At 46.7% G+C, this 21,659-nt stretch overlaps 1 protein-coding gene across 1 annotated transcript in view; it reads left to right on the plus strand.

Moving 5' to 3' along the window:
* The first annotated feature begins 1,585 nt into the window (after positions 1 to 1,585).
* FGF12 (fibroblast growth factor 12) overlaps positions 1,586 to 21,659 on the plus strand; it is a 281,344-nt gene continuing 261,270 nt past the window's right edge. Inside the window, exon 1 of the mRNA XM_005302887.5 lies at positions 1,586 to 1,939. Coding sequence (XP_005302944.1) covers positions 1,927 to 1,939 — 13 coding nt within the window. The 5' untranslated portion in view covers positions 1,586 to 1,926. The remainder of the gene's footprint in view (positions 1,940 to 21,659) is intronic.

Genomic DNA, 21,659 nt, shown 5'->3' on the forward strand with positions numbered 1-21,659 from the left:
TGCTGGTAAAGTTTGCACAAAAATTGGTGGAGTGGTTAACATTAATAAGGACGGGTCAATTCTAAAGAGTGATCTGGATTACATGCCAAGCTGTGTTCACTTGAACACCATCCATTTTAGTAGCCAAATATAAGGTTATACATCTAGGAAAAAAACAAATGTAGGTCCCACTTCTAGGATGGGGGACTGTTTCCTGGAAAGTGGTGACTCTGTAAAGGACTTAGGGGTCATGACAGATAACCAATTGAACGTGTGCAACCAGTGCAATGCTGTAGCTAAAAGGGCAAACATGCCCCTTGGATGAATGTCCAGGCTATCCATTAGGCGTAAGGAGGTGGTATTGCTTCTGTCTACAGCATGAGTGAGATCATTACTAGACTATTCTGTCCAGTTCCAATGGCCAGGCTCCAAAAAATAAAACGTTTAAAAATTGGAAAGGGTTCAGCAAAAAGTTACAAGAATGAGTCAAGGCCTGGAAAACCATTCTGATAGAGAAATGTATGGATCGTAATCTATTCAGTTTATCCAAGAGAAGGCTTGTGTGATATGACACAGTCTACAAGGATTTCCACTGGGAGAACGCTTCTGCTAGTAGTAGAGGGCTCTTTAATTTAGCAGACAAACGTGGAGCAAGCTCCAATGGTTGGATGCTGAAGTTGGATATATTCAGAGTAGAAATAAGGTATGGGTTTTTAACAGTGATGGTAATTAACCATCTGAAGAGCTTGTCTAGCGCGGTGGTGGGTTCTCCACCACTTGGAGTTTTTAAATGAAGACTGGATGTCTTTCTGCAAGATCTGCTCCAGCTCACCCAGAAGCCATAGGCTAGATCCAGGAATTACTTGGTGAAATACTCTGGTCTGTGCCACGCAGGAGGCCAGATTAGATGATCATAACGGTCCCTTCTGGGTTTAACATCAATGAATGTTCTGGTCTTGATTTAAAAAAAAAATCCATGTACAAAATTGCACAGGTATACAAATTATATGTTGAAAACAGGTGCTGCATAAACCAGGGTTTTGCATATTCATACATTTACATACACAAAGGCCTATCTTGCACATGTACATCAGATATTTTTTGCATGCAACTCTTAAAGGTTTGTGTGCATGGACTCATTACGATCCTTTAAAATACTCCTAAGAAAGAAGTGGCTGTCGCTGCTGCCTGAAAGTGATTTGGTTTCCACAAGCCCACTCGGGCACTGCTCTGTTTGCTGAGCAGGGGGGAGAGGCTGCTGTGTGGCAGGTGCTGGTTATGCGGCTCTGTAGGTGAACTCACACGGTAGCAACTAGAGGAAAATGCAAGTGCCGAATAACCTCCACTAACCAATCCTCCCGCAGCAATGACCAGCGGCCTGGCAAGCCCAGGGCCGGCTCTCAGCTGAGAGTGAGGTACAATCCACTCCGCTTTTCGGTGTCGGTGCTGGCCGGGAACATCCAGTCCGGTGTTTATCTTCAGCAGAGGAGCTGTGGGCCCAGCTTCGCTCTCCAGCAGGGCAGGGCTCGCTACGGGCTGAGCGGTGGATGCATTGGGGGGAGCCTTGGGCATGCGCGCCGGCTCCCATGCAAATCTGCCGTGCCGCCGCCAGAGCCAGCCAAGTGGGCTGATGTGACACTTCCACCTGCAGCACCACATTGGCGGACAGCTCCGGCTTGCGGCTCCAGGTAACCCGCCCCGTTCGCACGGAGCGCACTCCGGTTCGCGCTCCGGTTCGCACTCCGCAGAGCGCGCTCCTGCGGATCCCGTCGTCTCGGTTGGTTGGGTGCAGCTCCGCGGGCTGAGAAATCCCGTCCTCCGAGGCGGAGCGGGGAGAGGAGGCGGCATCCCCCGGGCTGGGCTCTCGCTTTTGGCTGGAGAGGACGCATTGCAAGCGGCGCATCTTCTGCAACTTCTTCAACTCCCCGACGCTCGCCAGGGTCTGCAATGGAAGGCAAAGGTAGGTGCCCGGGGCCTGGGGACTGCCCGGGGCCTGGGGGTCCGTGTGGCCGGGGGCTGAGCCCAGAAACCCCGCAGTGCCCGGGGCCGGTGCATCGGGCAGCGCCGGCAGGGACGTGGGGTTGGGGAAGGCGAGTCCTTGGCAACTCCCGCAGCGGAACAGACGCGCTTTCCAGTCCCTTGGCGGCGCAGGGAGGTGTGAGGGGGAGACAGATGTTGGCTGGTGATTTGTTTCCTTAATGCTCACGATTTACGTAATGCTCCGGGGGGTTCGGCTCGCTGAACGCGGGTGATAATGAGACGGATCCCCCCAACCCCTCCGTCTTCCCCCATGAAAACAGCAGAGCCCGGTCCTCCGGCTCCTGCAAACGGAGCCCAGCACCCCGGGCTGGGGAATGCGGTGACTGTCGTGCTAGTGAACCCACTGCTCCAGGAGACGGTGTGGCATTAGACAGCGCTTAGCCGGCTAATGTGCAACTACATTCCCCCCCTTATCTATAACCCACCCCCATTCATTCACACCAGGCGGGTGTCTCTCCGGGTGTACACACACACACACGTCTATCTGATTGCACGGACCGCATCCACACACATTCCGTTGGGACATGAACTCTCATTTATGACCGATGAAAGGCTGATGGCCTGTCCCTCTAGCTCAGGAGAAGGCTGGATGTCATTCCAGCACCCCTCTCTGACAGACCCGGCAGCCGCTTTGATCGATATACATAGGACAAGAGCAAGAATATGGAGAGTATTAATTCAAGGGAAATGATGTAGACGCCTAGAATACAATACTCCATGCGTTACCCAGACCTGAACTAGCTATATTTAACCCCCCGTTTTATTTTTATCACTGTCTTGTCAATCAGGGCTGTAGCTCTCTTGGGTGAAACTATTTGATCATATGCTGATTAAGGCAAGCAGCTATTTCAGTCATATAGAGGCAGCATGTCCTAGAAATGCCATTACTGTGAGCAGTAGAATTAACAGGGTTTGAGCACAGGTAAGTGGGGGGTAGTTTTTGTTTTTAAATCTGCCAAGATCTGATTAGATTGGAAATTCAAACAGTGAAGAAACCTCAATTACTGAACTGCCACATTTATTGTTGTGATTGACTGATGTGTGGCCCCTATAGCTCTTGTGTAGGTGCTATTTGTATGCGTGTTTGATGGACAAATGAAAAGCCCGTGTCTTAGAAAGAATGCATTCTCTGCATTGTCATGCAGTACAACAACAGACTGGTGGCTCTCTGTAGGATTTCTAACATAAGTGAGGGTGGAATGGTAATAACTGCAAACCAGGGTGCACCTTCCTTGTGCTGATAACCCCACCTGATACGGGATTCCTGAACTCCATTCTAGCGCAGACACATCCATTATAACACAGTCACTCCTTGGCTTTGGAGAAAAGGGCCAACGGAGCAGGAGATGCCATCTGGCCACTGTTTCTTGTGCTTGTCAATTTGCAAGACATACTTCATCGCAATCAGAGTTCCAGGGGCTGTTGGTGTCAGTGAAGGGGCCACGTGGGGTGGGAAATCAGGGCAGCCCTGCGTTTTTGCAGAAAACTGGCATCAGGTTCCTCTTCCTAGACTCGTCAATGCTGAGGAAAATGAGGCTCTCTGGGTTTATTTTTCCCTGTAAAAGGAAGCCCAGCCAGAGTCAGCCCACCAGAAACCAAACCTGTGGAAGTGGACGAGTCCAAAGCAGAGAGAAGTTTAAGGAAAAATGGAACCGTGATCCCTCAATGGAGACGTTCCAAAGAAGCTGGTCAGTGTAGGGGCCTGATCCTGCTCTCACCGAAGTCATTGGTCAAACTCCACTTGATATCCGTGGAAGCAGGAGAGGCCTAATGTACCCAAATCCAACACGGAAAAGAGCCTTTTGTGTATCTGTATGTGGCAAGGCATGGCCCAGGATCACTATCCAGAGAGACTATACACACAGTCCAAAACTCCTCTGTGTCCATAGTCTTTTTGCCCGATCCTAAATACACTTTCAGCTGAGTTGCTCTGAATAAGTGACTCATTTACATGTTATTTTCCATTAGCAAGTAGACCTCCACATGTAATGGCCTGTGTGTTGTGATCATGATATCACTGTTCATGTTCGCCTGGTGATGATGCCTTTCTGATGTCATCTTCTGTCTTAAACTGTTCCATTTCCCCTTCACCTACCAGTGGTGGTTGTAGGGAGCATGCATTCAAATCCAGCGCTCTACAGACCTGAGAGAGAACATGCGCTGAACTGATTAAAGTAATCAAACTGATTAAAGTCCTCATTCATAATAGTCCTATATTAGAACAGGGTGTGTAGAAAACCACCTGCCCAGTCCCTGAACTCAGCTGTCCCAAGCAATCAGACCGAAATCTCCTGACCCGAAGTCTAGGATTTGTGAGACCAGACCAGCAATAGCATCAGTGCAGCATGTCTCGGGATGTGGCCTGTACCTGATGCTTCGCTGATGGCCCTCCACTTTTGCAGATTCCTGTCGGGATCTGGAAGTGCTCAAAGCAGCCGTGCTCTTCAGTCAGACACTTCCTGCAGTGACTGGAGACCGACATTCAGTCCCCAGCCCAAATGTGCCTGCAGCGGGGAGTAGTAAGTGGAAGTGGGGGCTGCTCCCCTCCTAAGATGCGGTGTGTGGGCTGCTCAGATGGCAGTTCTGGGCGTGGGGGCCCTGCACACCTGTGGTACCTGTCCTCGTGAGTAAGTGGGCAGGGTGGGGGCAGGGTATGGGTGGAGCCATGACTCTGCCCCTAAATACACCAGCCGGCTGAGCTGTCCAGGTACCAGGTGGGGAAACAAGTTGCGCCCCCCAAAAAGGTGACAAATTTCTCCTGCACGACAAGGCAGGAGGAAGTGCGCCCCCTGGAGTGGTGCAGCCACATACGGACCCTGTCTCAGGCCTGAGGCCAAAGGCTCTGCCTAGCCTTAAATGTATTCTGTTCGTTTTTGCATGGCTGCTTTTCTAGCACATTCCAAGGGGGGAAAACAGGAGAGTATTTTGTGTCACATCAAGTTAATTAGACAAAGGGGAGGGGGGACTGTGATTCTCAGCAAAGTGGGCGAGAATTTTTTTTGCTACCTGATCCTCCTCCTCCTCCATCCCTCCAAGGCAGTAGATCCTCTCGGACACAGGAGAAAGCGATGCCATTCCAGGCATCCCTCCCAATGGCAGAGCTTGGCCGGAGTTAATGTGGAGGAGAAAGGATACTGGTGGCTTGCCAGATTCTTCAGTCGCAGGCCAAAAAGGTGACAAGCACAGCGCGTGGTCCTGTGAGACTTCACGGTTTGGAAAGGAAACAGCCAGTCAAGAGACAAGCTACCTGGCATTAACCCCCCTGGGAGTCTGGACTGAGTTAGCCCTGCAGGGTTAGATCCCTGGTGCTGGGGTCTCCCTTTGCCTTCGTGCCAAGGGGCAATGGTTTTGTCTGTGCTGGTAGGGATGGTAGGACAGACCCTCCCTTCCAGTGCCCGTGGTGAGGGGAGGAAGGCAGGGCAGCCTCCTTGTGGCTTGGCGGTCTTTCCCAGAGCCTGAGGCACAACATAGGGGGAAATGACACACTGCAGGTTTGGGTCCTGTCCGCTGGCTAGTGCTTTAGAGCAGTCAGGTCCCCAAGAAGGCACTCTGGTGCTCGGGGAGCCCTCCAACATGGGGCTTCCTGTTGCTCTGCCATGGTCCTGCTGGCAGTGCTGGTGGCGGGGGGTCCCTTCCCTCCGCAAGGTGCAGGGACAGTGGCACGGGCCCCACGGCTTTCCACCAGGAACAGCAGCAAGACCCCCCTTTCCACAGGAGGAGTGGCACCATACCCAGCGGGCAGCAGGGAGGCCCTTGGATTCCCCCCAGCATTTGGGGTATATCTGCTTGTGGGGGGACCTGCGGTGCTCTTCTCCACCTGCCCCACACAGAGTTCCCTACTGAGGTGGGGCTGGTGGGGCCCCCAGAGCAGTACCCGCCCAGGATGTGTGGGACAAGTCACCCCCTCAGAGTGACCGTCTCAGGCTGCCTGCAGAGTCAGGCAGATGGAGCTGCATCGGTGACACTTGAGTCACACTTTCAAGCTTTTCTTTGCAACCATAAAGACTAGAAACTGGCTTTTCTTTCTGACATGGCAGCTGTGAGTCTGCTGTGACTCCAGGATGTGTGGCGCTAAGCATGGCTCTATAGTACCCGGACCTGGCCCGGTGCTGCCCTGCTGGTAGAAAGCCGACGGACCTGCTCACGGCAGGATCTTTGGCGTTGCTGTAGTCGAATGCAGTGTCCCCCCCATAGTCAGCACAAAGGGCATGGCCATGGGAAAGGGCCATGGGAAAGCGGGGGACATCTTGACCTTCCCTGCACCCTGCTGGCCTCTGGCTGCCATCACAGGGACCAAGCCCAGGGCTGGGGAATGGTGAGGTGCTATCAAGCCATCTTTGCCCTGTTTGTCCTTTGAATTGTTCTGAGCTCTCCTTGGCCAGACCCAATGTTTTTCTTTATACCGCTGCCCACGGATATTAAGTGCTTTGTAGAGACAGAAAGGGTGTGTGTGTTCCTTCCCCCGAACAGCTTACAGTCAAACGCTGGACAAACCACCACAAAGGAAACAGCATCTACCAGCGATGCAGAGAGAGACGTGTGTGGGGCGAGTGCTACACAATGACAACATGGGGTTCTTTGCATTGCTGTGCATCCTTCTTAATTGCATTGCTTTATGCACTAATAGCAAAAGGCATTAGGGATCCTAACTGTTCTTCTGTGCTAATCCAGGGCCTGCAGCTCTGGTGAAAGTGTGTGGGCAAAGGCCGTTAGGCGCTGTGTTATCCTAATGTAGGTTCGTTTTATAGCTATAGAAACAGTTATGCTTAAAGATATGGTGTAAATGACCATGGAAATTCACAAAAGATTCAGCCACGCTAGAAGATTGCTGGTTTCTTCCCTGTTGTGGAGGTGGGGTGGTGGTGGAGCCTGTTTTTGGGCAGGGTGATGTGTAAAACTGCACAGCAAGTACCTGACTGCTGTCTTGAGGGGAGACGTTCTCTGGTAGTGGAGAGAGCTGGATTCTCTCCCCTTTGTTGCTACAAATCTGCCATGTGATTTGGGACACGTTACTCAGGCCAACAGTATTACACTTGTTTGTCTGGAGTTTGGCACTTAACGCCCTGTTTTGGCATCATCATAAATGGCCTGATTTTCCAATGTGCGGAGCACTTTCTAGTGAGGTCCCAGCACCAATGAAAAGCAGACGGTTTGCTTAGACCTCCAAGTCTGAAAAGGGGATACTAACGTCTCTGACCCTCGGTTTCCCTAGCCCGGTATAATGGGATGATGTTTCCCGACCTCAGTGGGGCATTGCAAAATTAAATTCAGTAGCAGGTGTAAAGACTCTGAGATTTTCAGGTGGGAGGCACTAAAGCAGTTCAAAGGACTCTCTCTGTTTACAGCTGAGTGAATCATTGACTTTTCGGTTCAGTGGCCTCCCTGAAAAATTCAAAAAAAAAGAATCCCTTCAGGCTGACCCAAAATGGAAATTTTTCAAGTTTTTTTCTGCTGAAATGAAAACCCAAAATAATTCTGGTTTAGATAAAAAAAAAAATTCTCTTCTTTTAAAATAATAAATCTAGCTAATTTTCAAAATGAAACATGTCAAAATGAAAAGTTGAAATGTTTCATTTTGACATTTTCAAAATTAAACTCTGACTTTTTTATTAAAAAATAAATTTAAAAAATGGTGTTGTTTTTTTTTCAGTCCAAGCTGGTTGCCGAATCAGCTCGAATTCACAAATCGTTTGGGTTGACTTGAAAGTGCATTTTTTGGCAAATAAGCGACACATCCAAACGCAGTGCCCCGCTGCGACTCTGCCATTGTCACACGCATTCTTTGGCCTGCACTCTTCTATCTGACCTGTGAGAGAGCAGGACAATGTCTGAGCGCTGTGTGCGACGGGGCAGGGCCAGGGCCGGTGCAAGGAAGTTTCGCGCCCTAGGCAACACTTCCATCTTGCGCCCCCCCCCCCCCCCCAGCTAACCCCGCCCCCACCCCTCCATGGCAGCTAACTATGCCCACCCGGGGAGCCTGCCACCCCCCCCACCCAGGGAACCCCCCTCTGCGGCAGCTAACCCCGCCCAGGGAGCCCGCCCCAGCTCACCTCCACTCTACTTCCTCGCCTGAGCGGGCTTTTAGGCGCCCTCAACCACTAGGCGCCCTAGGCGGCTGCCCTGGGCAGGGCTCAGCAGGTCTGGGGCTTGCTTTGGTTTACGTCTCTAAGCTCCTGCCTCAGCGTTTCAGGGGTGGGAAGGGATTCCCCTCCCCCACCCCAGTGTGTTCTGTTTGGGTTTTTTTAAATCAACTTCCACTGAAGCATCAGGGCTGGCCGGGATTGGGGGTGGGGGGGGCTCGGAGGGGGCACCGCACATTCTCTCTCAGGTGCTTGGCTGGCTGGTCGGTGCTCACATGTTCAGGGTCTAACTCATCGCTATAAGTGAGGTTGGGTAGGAATTTTCCCCCAGGCCAGACTGGCCGGGACCTTGGGGTTTCTCTCCTTCCTCTGCAGCATGTGGGTGCGGGCCACTTGCCAGGACCATTTGGGTGCATCTCACATCATCCTGTCCCTGCCATTGCAGGGGCTTGGGCCCTGGTGAAGCTCGGTGCCTCCCGTTCACTGCCTGTAGCAGATAATAGTCCAGTCTCCTGTAGGCTGCGATACTTGGGTCTCATTTTGGGTGTTGGGTTTAGCATGTGGGTGGCGGTGGCCTGGGCTGTCGAGGAGGCCAGACTGGATGATCTGGTGCTCCCCTCTGGACTTACACCCTGTGACTTTAGATTTGAAAGACGAGCGGAGCTAACTGTAATACCGTGATAGTGATAATAATGCTAAAGGCAATCCACGCAAAACGTCTGGGTGGGGTGAAAAATGATGACAAGGGACAGGGTTGTATGTGAGACCGGTAAGTGTTCTAGCCGGCAAGCCACCGATCCGCAGAGCTATGGTGTAGGGAGCGAGGTGCTAGTTCTGAGTCTCTAATGCCTTTATCCCAAGGTGACTCCGCTAGTCTTTTTCTAACCATCCATTTGAAGCTATTAAAAGCCTGTGGGTGAGCATCTACCACTAAAGGACCAGAGAGAGAAGAGGTGATGTCATGATGCCGGCTCCCAGCTAGTGACTGGAAGGAGCTGAATGTTGCATTCTAGAAGGCAGTTAACCAAAGGAGCAGGTTCCGGCGTGAGGAGGCAGAGATGGCCACAGGCGTGGATTTTACCCCTCCAGACCCTCAAAGCCACACAGCCATAAAATTAGAGGGGAAGAGGGAACGCTCATTATAATGACACTTTCTCCTCTATGTTCAAAGAGTTTCAGCCCCATGGCTCCCATCAATGTAAGTGGGAAACACAGATAAATTCCACCCTCTGCTTTGGAAATATAGGGTTACATTTAGACTTTATGAAATGTTGGGGTCCTTTAAAATGGTTCCTCAAATATTGTCTAACCATTTAAGTAACATGCAGTTTTATTGCATAATTGATTCACTTACAGAGCTAGAAAATTTAAAATTAGATTTTCTAAGCAATTATCTGTAAAATGACTGATTAAAGCAAGAGCTGCTTCTATCTATCAGATTAGATAGATAGATAATCTATCTATCTATCTATCCCCATACACCCCCTCTATCTATCTATCTATCTATCTATCTATCTATCTATCTATCTATCTATCTATCTATCTATCTATCTATCTATCTATCTATCCCCATACACCCCCTCTATCTATCTATCTATCTATCTATCTATCTATCTATCTATCTATCTATCTATCTATCTATCTATCTATCTATCTATCCCCATACACCCCCTCTATCTATCTATCTATCCCCATACACCCCCTCTATCTATCTATCTATCTATCTATCTATCTATCTATCTATCTATCTATCTATCTATCTATGAAAAATGGATATTCATTAGCATGGTAAAAGGCAGTTTGACAATAACGATGTTCCTGATGGACATGATAATTAATGCTTTCACTGATCAAAGTATAGAGATTTTAATGCATAATGTTACTGTAAGATGACGGAAACAGGCGTTTACTCTTTTCCTGTCAGTGATCAATGTATTCATTTCATGTTTTTTTCCGCCTATGCACCAGTTTTTCTAAATACTTTCTTTGTATTGCCATCACTAGAGTAGCCATTACACTAATTCACTGAGTTTCCCCTCCCTGGCCTTGGGTTTGGGTAAACCTGCTGATACGATATATAGGTGGGGTACATACTGAATGGTTGAATTACACTGTATATTTACTGTGTCACGATGTTACGGTTGGTGGCTGGGGTGAGTGAGGGATGTTCGCTCAGCAGCGTCAGGAGACCAGCGTGTCTGGTTGGGGTGTGCGTGGTACAGGCTAAGCTTTACTGCCTTGTGTTTAATATCTTGTAATTGGGTTTCTTCTTGATTGCTGACTTTGTGTGTTTGTGATTCTTCATATTAAAAATTGCATTTCTCTGCCTTTCATTCCAACCTTGCGCCCCGCCCCAGCTCAAACCCTTGATTTAGATTCGTTTTATTATCCATCAGTCTTTGATAGATGAAGGTAATTGGCTGGATGATACTACCCAAAAGATTTAAGAAGAACACTCAAAAGTGCTGGATGTTTTATTGACATAATAGGAATAAGGGGAAGGTTTTTTTGCTTCTCAGTCATTGGTAATGTATTATTAATGTATTATTAATGCAAAAACACTTTACTTGAATGTAATGTGGTCTCCAAAAGAGTTTGGCAAGAGTGAAGACCCTAGGGCAGAGGTTTTCAAACTTTTTTTTTCTGGCCAGATTGTTGATGCCTGCGACCCAACGGAGCTGGGGATGAGGGGTTTGCGGTGTGGAATGGGCTCAGGGCTGGGGCAGAGGGTTAGGGTGCGAGGGTGAGGGCTGCGGGGTGGGGCTGGGAATGAGGGGTTCAGGGTGTGGGCTGGGGCTCTGGGCTGGGGCAGGGGGAGGGAGTCAGGGCTCTGGGCTGGGGGTGTAGGCTCTGGGGTGGGGATGGGGATGAGGGGTTTGGGATGCAGAAAGGGGCTCTGGGTTTGGGGGGGCTTAGGGCTGGGGCAGGGGATTGGGGTGCAGGGCTGGGGCGCAGGCTTACCTCGGGCAGCTCCCGGTCAGTGGTACAGCAGGGGTGCTAAGGCAGGCTTCCTGCCTGTCCTGGCACCGCGGATCGCGCTGTGCCCCGGAAGTAGCCAGCAGCAGGTCTGGCTCCTAGACAGAGGTGTGCAAGTGGCTCCATGTGGCTCTCACCTGCAGGCACTGTCCCCCCCCAAGCTCCCATTGGCCAGGAACCAGTGCGGAGCCAGTGCTCGGGGGGGAAGGGGGCCAGTGCACAGAGCCCCGTGCTCTCCTAGGAGCCGGATGTGCTGCTGGCCGCTTTCGGGGCACAGCGCGGTGTCAGAACAGGAGAGCACTAGCCTGACTTAGCCGGGAAGCACCGCCAATGGGACTTTTTACAGCCCGGTCGGCGGTGCTGACCAGGGCTGTCACGACCCAGTGCCTGACATTCCGTGACCCAGTACTGGGTCATGACCCACAGTTTGAAAACCACTGCACTAGGGAAAGAATGGACCAGTGTTCACCATTGATACGGGCTGCTCCGTACTCAGTCCAATGCAGAATTTTGTTCCTGAATTTCAGACTTCCTGTTGATGAGAGCCCTTGGTTTGTTCTGTAGGATGCACCCCCAGCGCTTGGAAGGGTTTGCAGCCTGAACTCTGGTTTGAATTTTGCTTTTTACTTACGTACCTTTCTCAGATATGAACCTCCACCAGACTTTGGGGCATTCAAAATGTGGATCCAGATTCTGTAGCTGGAGTCCAGCTCTGTTCTGTACTGAAAATAAAGAATGGAGATGGTAGGGTAGTTTCAGTTATCAATCATTTATTAGATTCAGCACTTGGCTAAACTACTGCCAGCCAAACAACTTCAAGGACAGGCCTTTGAGTGCTTCATTGTTTATTCATGTGGGATCCTGAAAGCTGTGTTTGGAGACAGCTGTCTGTCTTGAGGAGACGGAAGCTGCTTCATTGACTATAAAACTTAACTAATCTACAATTAAGGGTTTCTTTCAGCAATGGCTTTTTAAAAAATTACATAAAATATGGGGCACAAACCAGAAATATTCTGTGAAAATGTGTTACTCCATTTCATTAAAAGAGAGATCTCATTTTAGAGAGAGTGCTGATTATATCCTACTGTTCTGAAATCTTATGTATAGAAGAGTGACTAATATAAAATTCATCCTTCATTTGAGAACCCTTGTACACTGATCCCTGGGTATTTATTGGGTTGGAAAATGCCAGATCACCATTGGTTTAAAAAAACAACAACCCCCCAAAACACAGAAACTCAGTCTTACAAATTCATGATTCCAAGCTACTCCAAGCCAGGAGAAAACAGCAATGAGCGCAACAAGCCAGGTGAAAATAAAGCAAAATCCAGCAAGTTTTAGTCTGCTGTAAAGAAAAATGCTTATGCCTATATAAAGGGAGCTCTGGATTTCTTAATTTGATATTAATGAACCTTTGCTGCAAACTGGGTTGTGAGAAGACCAGGATGAACTTCCCTAGCAAGACCTGCTTTGTATAACGCTCTTGACACATTTGATCTCTTCATTTGAAGGAGGAAGCCAAGGTTTTCAGACATTTTCCAGCTATTGAAATTCATATTTTTCTTATTACTGCTCAACAGTGCTGTTGAAATTTTAGAAAGACACATTAACTAATGCACATTCACTTCCAGATAATTGGGTTGGTGTGTTTGACACACTGGCAAAGTCCGTTTTCATTCATTTTTAAACTTTTTGATTTTTTAAAATATTTGTAGTCGCATCCGTGCCAAGCCGTGCAGAAGTTCCAGGCTGTAAATTGTAGCCATTTTGTTCCCATATGGAAAGCAAGTGAGAGGAAACTGCACAGCCTGACTTAGACTTTAGATGTTCACCAATATCAAGGGTAAATCTTGAGAAACTCCATTAAAGCCAGTGAAGTTACCCTTGATTTACATCTGGGTAACTGACAGCATAATTTGGCTACTAGGTACAGTCAAGGTACATATTATCTTATCTGTCCTAAGTTTTTCTGTTGCATCCGCAAATACAGTAGCTGGGTGCTCACAGTTTCCAAGATGATGGCCATATTAAAATGCCTCTATAGCTTAGATTAAGAAGTAGAGACTTAAAAAAGATCATGCCCCCAAAAGAAGAAATGTGCATCATTGCTTCAAGGTGACAGGAAGGAAAATTGAGAACAAGCCTGTTTAAGCCTTGCCCTGTTTGTGAGACTCATTGTCATTGTCCTGCCTGGCCATCCTTTTGACGGTGGAATGAGGAATGTGTTGGTGAAATAATATGTGGTTTGTCGAAGTCTTTGTGATAGCAAATGCAGCTAAAATCGCCGTGCGGCACCTCCAAATGATAAACCTGTTCCTTGGCCTCAGTTACTACAAGAAGCTGGTTCTACCCACCGTAGTTGCATTATTAACATGACAATCTGTCCCGTTATGATTTTGTTTGGTTAATGTTGCGCCAGTCTTTTGGAATTGCCTGCTGGTTTTATTTCATGCAATCCCTTCTTCTCCATAGCATAAGTTACAGGCATTTCCTCCCCTAACTCTATTTTTAGCCCATTTTTTTTTAAAAATGTGCAACATCCAATTCTAGCAGGATTTATGCCAGCACTGGTGTGGAATTTGACACTGCCTTTGAATAAATGGGTTTCAGGAAACGTGTAAGAACCAAGCCAGACACATTGGAGAGGCGTTCGTATACTATTGTCTTGGGGACCATATAAATACTGAGAAAGAGAGAGAGACTGTTAAAATGATAGTAATAGGTTTGTAGTGAGGAAGTATTGGTCCCGATTGATCGTGTAGAGCCAAATTCCATTGGTGGTTAACATTGGTGCAACCCGACTGACATCCGTAGGCGGCAATAGTGCAAGTGAGAGCAGAATTTGGCCCATGCTGCTCTGTAGGGCCCCACATTTCTGAATAGATTGGGGGTCAGGCTATTAAGGTGAATCAGTGGAGTTGTGGCTAAATAAGGGTCTGTCCAATGCAGATGTTGGCTCTTTGAGACTGTAATTCGGAGTCAGATCATAGGAGTTATTGGTGCGGGGCTGAGATAAACAGAGTTCCTCTTTTTCGTTGTTTTTAATCTTTATTTGTTCAGAACAATGGGTGGGACTCTGATCTCACGCTGCCATCACTTGGGAATAACCCCACAGAAATAAATCAAACTCATCCAACTGCTGTAAGAGAGTTCAGAGGCAGGACGAGAAAATTCAGCTACATCTAGTCAGTGCGTCTCTGCCGACATCTTCACTGCCAATCACTCAATCACCCCCTGACCCATACAAACAACCAGACTGTCCTACCATGAAGGTAATCACAGCCTGCTGCTTCAAAGTATGGTGGAAGGGACCTTCTAGGTCAACAGCATGTCTGGCTGCACACATCCACTGCAGGTGTGTTTCCAGTTCTTTATATTGGATTTTTGTATGGTACGTATCGCAGTGGGAGCGAAGTGTTGGAAACAATATCTTACCCTTCCCCCACCCCCTCAATGATGACTTTGCAAACTCTGATCAGACCAATCCATCGTGCAGTTCCCCTGACGATTACAAAGCTACTCCCAATCTAATGGCCCTGCTTTAGTTTAAGACTATTCGTTCAAAGGGAAAGAAGCAGAGAGTGTTTTGTTTAATGGTAGGAACAGCGAGGACTCCTGGGTTCTGTTCAGAACTCTGTCATGAACCTTGGGCAAGCACCTGTATTTCATTTCCCCATCTGTAAAGCAATTCTCATAATACCTACTCTCTAGAGGTGAGAGAAACTTTTGTACGCAACCTTTTTTTGGGTGAACAGTGCAGATTTGGGGACACAAACATTTGACAAATGTGTATTGATTTCAATGAATTGTTTTGGTAGAAAAAACCCTGTTTCTCCCCCCGCCCTTCTCCCCCCACCAAAATCAAAATATTTAGTTTAAATGTTTTGGTTTGAAATGACTTTTTGTTTCAAAGTTTCCTTTAATTTTATCTAAAAAAAAATCAAAACATTTAAAACGCTCAAAATGGAACCAAAATGTTTAATTTTGGGTCGAACAAAACATTTACTGTTAATCCCAAGTGATTTTTTTGAAATTTTTTTCTTCGGAATTACCAGCAAACTGAAAAATCTATTGTAGCTCTACAGTCTACTTCACAGAGATGTTCTGAGGTTTAACTCATGCTCTTAAAGCTCCTTCAGATGACGCATGATATATATATATATCACAAAGCTTGATTACTGTCCATTAGCCCTTGCAATACAGTCCCATTCAGCTGCAGACTTCTGCCTTCCCCTTTGTAATGCTGCACAGTTCTGTCACTCAGTTCCATTCGGTTCATTTTCTTATAAGCCAAGTCCCATTAACCTTTCCTTTTCCAGTTCCTCGTTCCTGAGCTTTGTAGCCTGTCTGAGCGGTTTGCAGTGAAAGGGGCTCTGAGCTGTACAAGTGATTCTGTGCAAAGAAGAATGTGTCTCAGGTTGCCACAGGAGCCCTGTTTGACTGCCCCCTGCATTAATGGGAGAGCTTGTTGGGGAATTTTGAACAGGCTGTGACCAGTTCTGACATGGGGCTTGTTGAGTGCACAAATGAGCTCTGCACCGGGGCGTTCCAGGGGTTTGGGCTGTGAGCGCGGAGGAATTCTCCTTCCACGGCTGCAGGATGGCTCTGTGGGTGCAAACCATCTACCCTTCAATTGCTTTGCCCTCCCACCACGAAGGGATGTGTGTGTGTGGAGATTTGACTGGTTCTAGATAGTCCTGAATACGCCAGCCCTATCCCTCCCCAGGCCTGTCTGCCAAAACCCTGGCACACTCCGGTTCCCTAGTGGGACCATGTGATTTGGCCGACAGGGTCTTGAGATTACGGTGTCCCGCCTCATGGCCCACAGAGCACGTATGTCCCCCTGAGTTCAAGTCTTTCTGTGCCCGTGCAGGGCCTTTATGGTGCTTCATCAGCAGTGGGTGGCTCTGGGGACCTTATTAAACCCCAGACAGACTGACTCTAATATGGGCGAGGTGGATAGTGTTTTGAAGGGAGGTGGAGATGCGCCAAAGAAGCCATTTGCAGAGGGCGATGTTTTATTGCTCCTGCAAACTTCTTGAGTGCCATCTACTGGCACGTTATCTATAACCTTTTTACATATTTACAGTGTCGCTCTTAACAAGAAGTGAGCAAATGTTGCTACCATCCAGTGGCTGCTCCAATGTGTAATGAGTTGGTGGGTCTCAATATTCCTAGCAGAGAACAGGAGTGGCTAAGAGGGGATTTTAAGCTTCTTGGAGCAGCTAGTCCTGCAACCCACAAGAGGAGAGGCAATTCTTGATTTAGTACTAAGTGGAGCACAGGATCAGGTCCAAGAGGTGAATATAGCTGGACCGCTTGGTAATAGTGACCATAATATAATTAAATGTAACATCCCCCTGGTGGGGAAAACTTCACAGCAGCCCAACACTGTAGCATTTAATTTCAGAAAGGGGAACTACACAAAAATGAGGAAGTTAGTTCAACAGAAATCAAAAGGTACAGCATCAAAAGTGAAATCCCCGCAAGCTGTGTGGAAACTTTTTAAAGACACCATAATAGAGGCTCAACTTAAATGTAGACCCCAAATTAAAAAACATAGTAAGAGAACCAAAAGAAAGTGCCACTTGGTTAAACAACAAAGTAAAAGAAGCAGTGAGAGGCAAAAAGGCATCCTTTAAAAAGTGGAAGTTAAATCCTATTGAGGAAAATAGAAAAGAGCATAAACTCTGGGAAATGAAGTGTAAAAATATAATAAGGCAGTCCAAAAAAGAACTTGAAGAACAGTTAGCCAAAGACTCAAAAAGTAATAGCAATTTTTTTTAAGTACATCAGAAGCAGGAAGCCTGCTAAACAACCAGTGGGGCCACTGGACAATTGAGATGCTAAAGGAGCACTCAAGGACGATAAGGTCATTGCGGAGAAACTAAATGAATTCTTCGCATCGGTCTTCACGGCTGAGGATGTGAGGGAGATTCTCAAACCTGAGCCATTCTTTTTAGGTGACAAATCTGAGGAACTGTCCCAGATTGAGATGTCATTAGAGGAGGTTTTGGAACAAATTGATAAACAGTAATAAGTCAACAGGATCAGATGGTATCACCCAAGGGTTCTGAAGGAACTCAAATATGAAATTGCAGAACTACTAACTGTCGTCTGTAACCTATTATTTAAATCAGCTTCTGTACCAAATGACTGGAGGATAGCCAATGTGATGCCAATTTTTAAAAAGGGCTCCAGAGGTGATCCTGGCAATTACAGGCCAGTAAGCCTGACTTCAGTACCGGGCAAACTGGTTGAAACTAGAGTAAAGAAGAGAATTGTCAGACACATAGATGAACATAATTTGTTGGAGAAGAGTCAACATGGTTTTTGTAAAGGGTAATCATGCCTCACAAATCTATTAGAATTCTTTGAAGGGGTCAACAAGCATGTGGACAAGGGGGATCCAGTGGATATAGTGTACTTAGATTTTCAGAATGTCATTGACAAGGTCCCTCACCAAAGGCTCTTAAGCAAAGTAAACTGTCATGGGATGAGAGGGAAGATCCTCTTATGGATTGGTAACTGATTAAACGATAGGAAACAAAGGGTAGGGATAAATGGTCAGTTTTCAGAATGGAGAGAGGTAAATAGTGTTGTCCCCCAGGGGTCTGTACTGGGCTCAGTCCTATTCAACATATTCATAAATGATCTGGAAAAAGGGATAAACAGTGAGGTGGCAAAATTTGCAGATGATACAAAACTTCTCAAGGTAGTTAAGTCCCAGGCAGACTGTGAAGAGCTACAAAAGGATCTCTCAAAACTGGGTGACTGGGCAACAAAATAGCAGATGAAATTCAATGTTGATAAAGTAATGCAGATTGGAAAACACAACCCCTCACCTTGCCTCTCTGCTACCTAACACTGAGCCTCTTGAAGAGGGGGTGAATTTGCTCTAGGAATCAATGAGCACTTTCTTTTTGATTCAGAAGTTGAGCTGTACTTACGCCCTAGTCTGGACCATCGCGCACGCACCCTGGAAAGGTTTGGAAACGTAGATCCAGAACTGAACTCTGTGCCTGCAAAACGGAGGCCTCTGGTCTTCTGAAAATGTGTCCCATCCATGTTAGCTCTCTCTGCCCTGCCTCCTTCCCTGCTGTTGAAATGCCATCCTCACCGTGTGCCTGGCAGTATGGCCGAGAGGACTAAGGCCCGGAGCCTGGAACTCCTGAGTTGAAATCCCACCTTTAAAATTGGCTTGCTTTGCCTATGCCAGTGTTAACCATACTGGGTGCTATGAGTGTTAATTAGTTAATATGTAGAACTCGCTCTGCGGGTGCCAGTGGTTCTATGAATGTGGGAGCAGATCCTCAACTGGTGTAAATGGTGTGGCTCCATTGACTTCACTGGAGCGAGGCTGATTTGCACCAGCAGAGGGTCTGGGCCATTCCGTGTAACTATTATCTGCCCGTGTCTGCTCTGCCGCTGCTCTTCGGCTGCCTGGGGTGCCGGTGGCTTAGCTCTGTGCTCCTCCTCGGGGACTCGTTCTGAAGCTCAGGAATTGATCACCCAGTGGAGAGTCAAAGGGGAATCAAGTTGGGTCCCACATCTTCCTCTTAGAGGGAGAGCTTTTTTGCATTTCCTCTTTAGCTGCCTCCTACTGCCTGCTTCTGCTGCTGGGGACCTGATATTTGATTTCCTCCAAGTCTTGGCCTACTCACCAAATCCTACATTAGGCGTTAGGCTACTGACCCAGTCCGAGACGGTCCTTTGGTTAAGCGATCCAGAGATTATACGTCTAGCAGAGCAGCTTTTTGAAACCAGGGCAGAAACGTGTGTCACTGTTGTTCAGGGCGTTCCTTGATGCTCTTGGTTAGACTGGAATTCTGCCACCTTTTATTCAGCATCTCTCTTTGCACCTAAGTGTTCGGGAGCAAGAGGGCTGATACAGTGTAGGCGGTGGGGAGTGACTGATCTGTGTCCCATTAGCTACCGCTGCTACCTAATTTCTCCAAGTACTTGCCTGTTTTGGTGGTGATTGATCACAAAAATGGACTTTCAGCTTCCTTATATCAAACGTGAAGGCACCAGAACCCTTACTAGCCGGGAAATAAGAAGGCTGCCTGGCACTGTGTGATGGGCGATACACTGCTGTGTAGGGTTCTACATGGTTTCAGGTGATCAAAGATTATATGGTTCTAGAAAGAGACAGCGTGGTCTAGTGGACAAGGGAATCAGGAAAGCTGGGTGCTAGCCCTGCCAAATGGCCTGTTCTGTGTCGGGGGGCAAGTCACTAGATCTATGTGTGTGTCCCACCCTTTATCTGTCTTCTCTGTTAAGACCATAAGCTCTGTAAAACGGAGATTGTGTTACCATGTGTTTCTACAGTTCCTAATACACTACGGTCCTAATTTTGGCTGGATCTTCTAGGCGCTCCTGAATTACAAATACATAATAATTTTGTGGGGTGGAGAGCACGCTTGAGAGGAACTGCTGCTCCAAAAACTCTGATCACCTTCTAAAAGGAAGGCACAAGTGTACAGTGCAAACAATGCAAGCCTTTGTGCATTGCACCATCTTTTGAAGGGGGACTTTCAGATTAGGAGAAAGCTGTTGGACACACACAGATTTGAGCATAAATCAATGTTCGGATTGTTGTCATGGTTTTGTTTTGCCATCTTTGCTAATCACGTGGCATTGTAATGAAAGCTGAGTCCTTCACGGCACCATTTTCTCTAATAATCCTGGCATTCGTCAGTCCCAATGCTAGCATTACATCATCATACTTATTTATATGGAAGAAGACTGTCATAGCATAAGTACCCCGTAATGGTTTCACTGCAGGAACCAACAGATGGAGAATCTAGGCTGTGAGAGAGAAACATTGAATGGAAAATGAAGTTACATGCATATGTGAACTAGTGGCAACCTGCGTCATTTTCCAGTTTACAAATACATATTGGGTGCGTAATGTTTTCCAAGTTACAGTTTAAGGACTTGCTTGATTTATCCTGAAGAATAAATCACGACTTTCTCAGCCTGAAAAACATTGATATATTTCTTATGAATAATGTCAGGTTTATACACATTTTCTGTTGGATTATAAATCCTTTAGTATAGAAAACATGTTTTATTCTATATGTTTCGGTGTATCTTTACAGGATGAAAAATTGTTATTGACAGTAATCTATATTAACGAATTAAGCAGCAGATTATGTAATTTACATAGGGCATATGTAAAATAATTTTTATAATCTTGTTTTATGCCGTTTTAAATAATTAAATTAGTCTCAAAGAAACTGTAAATGACAATTTTCTATGCAGAGAGGAAATCTCATTTTCCATGCACTGAGAGCTTTTATTCTAAGAAAAATATTTGCAATAATAGTAAAGGCAACATAGAGATACTGTCAAAGAACCTTGCTCCTTGTATGTAATTGTTATTCTCCGTTATTGTACTTTACTGAAAATCCTTACTTAAGCTCTGTGCTATGTACATGTGGGAGACATTGACTCAGTGTAGGTAACACTCTCTTTGGGGAATCCAGGTCTTTTGGGGGAGATGCCAGCCATCTGTTCTGTGCTTCCTTTTCAAATGTTTTTAAGAAAGAAATCCTTCTAAAAATGTTGGAAAGATCATAGAATCGTAGGACTAGAAGGGACCTCGAGAGGCATCTAGTCCAGTCCCCTGCACTCATGGCAGGACTAAGTATTATCTAGACCAACCTCCCATTGCTTCTTTTCCTATCCTCAGAGGTTTAAGAAGAACAATTTTTCTCCCTCCTTATAACAACCTTTTATGTACTTGAAAACTGTTATCATGTCCCCTCTCAGTCTTCTCTTTTCCAGGCTAAACAAACCCAATTTTTTTCAATCTTCGCTCATAGGTCATGTTTTCTAGACCTTTAATCATTTTTGTTGCTCTTCTCTGGATTTTCTCCAGTTTGTCCACATCTTTCCTGAAATGTGGTGCCCAGAACTGGACACAATACTCCAATTGAGGCTTAATCAGCGTGGAGTAGAGCGGAAGAATTACTTCTCGTGTCTTGCTTACAACACTCCTGCTAATACATCCCAGAGTGATGTTTGCTTTTTTTGTAACAATGTTACACTGTTGACTCATATTTAGCTTGTGATCCACTATGACCCCCAGATCCCTTTCCGCAGTACTCCTTCCTACACAGTCATTTCCAATTGTTCCTTACTAAGTGGAGTACTTTGCATTTTTCCTTATTGAATTTCATCCTATTTACTTCAGACCATTTCTCCAGTTTGTCCAGATCTTTTTGAATTTTAATCCTATCCTCCAAAGCACTTGCAACCCCTCCCAGCTTGGTATCGTCCGCAAACATTATAAGTGAGCTCTGTATGCCATTATCTAAATCACTGATGAAGATATTGAACACAATCAGACCCAGAACTGATTGCTGCAGGATCCCATTTGTTATGTCCTTCCAGCATGACTGTGAGCCACTGATAACTGCTCTCTGGGAACAGTTTTCCAACCAGTTGTGCACCCACCTTATAGTAGCTCAATCTAGGTGGTGTTTTCCTAGTTTGTTTATGAGACGGTCATGCGAGACCATCTCAAAAGTCTTACTAAAGTCAAGATCTACCACATCTACTGCTTCCCCCCATACA

This window comes from Chrysemys picta, chromosome 9 (genome assembly GCF_011386835.1).
Source record: "Chrysemys picta bellii isolate R12L10 chromosome 9, ASM1138683v2, whole genome shotgun sequence".
In the NCBI taxonomy this organism is placed as follows: Eukaryota; Metazoa; Chordata; order Testudines; family Emydidae; genus Chrysemys; species Chrysemys picta.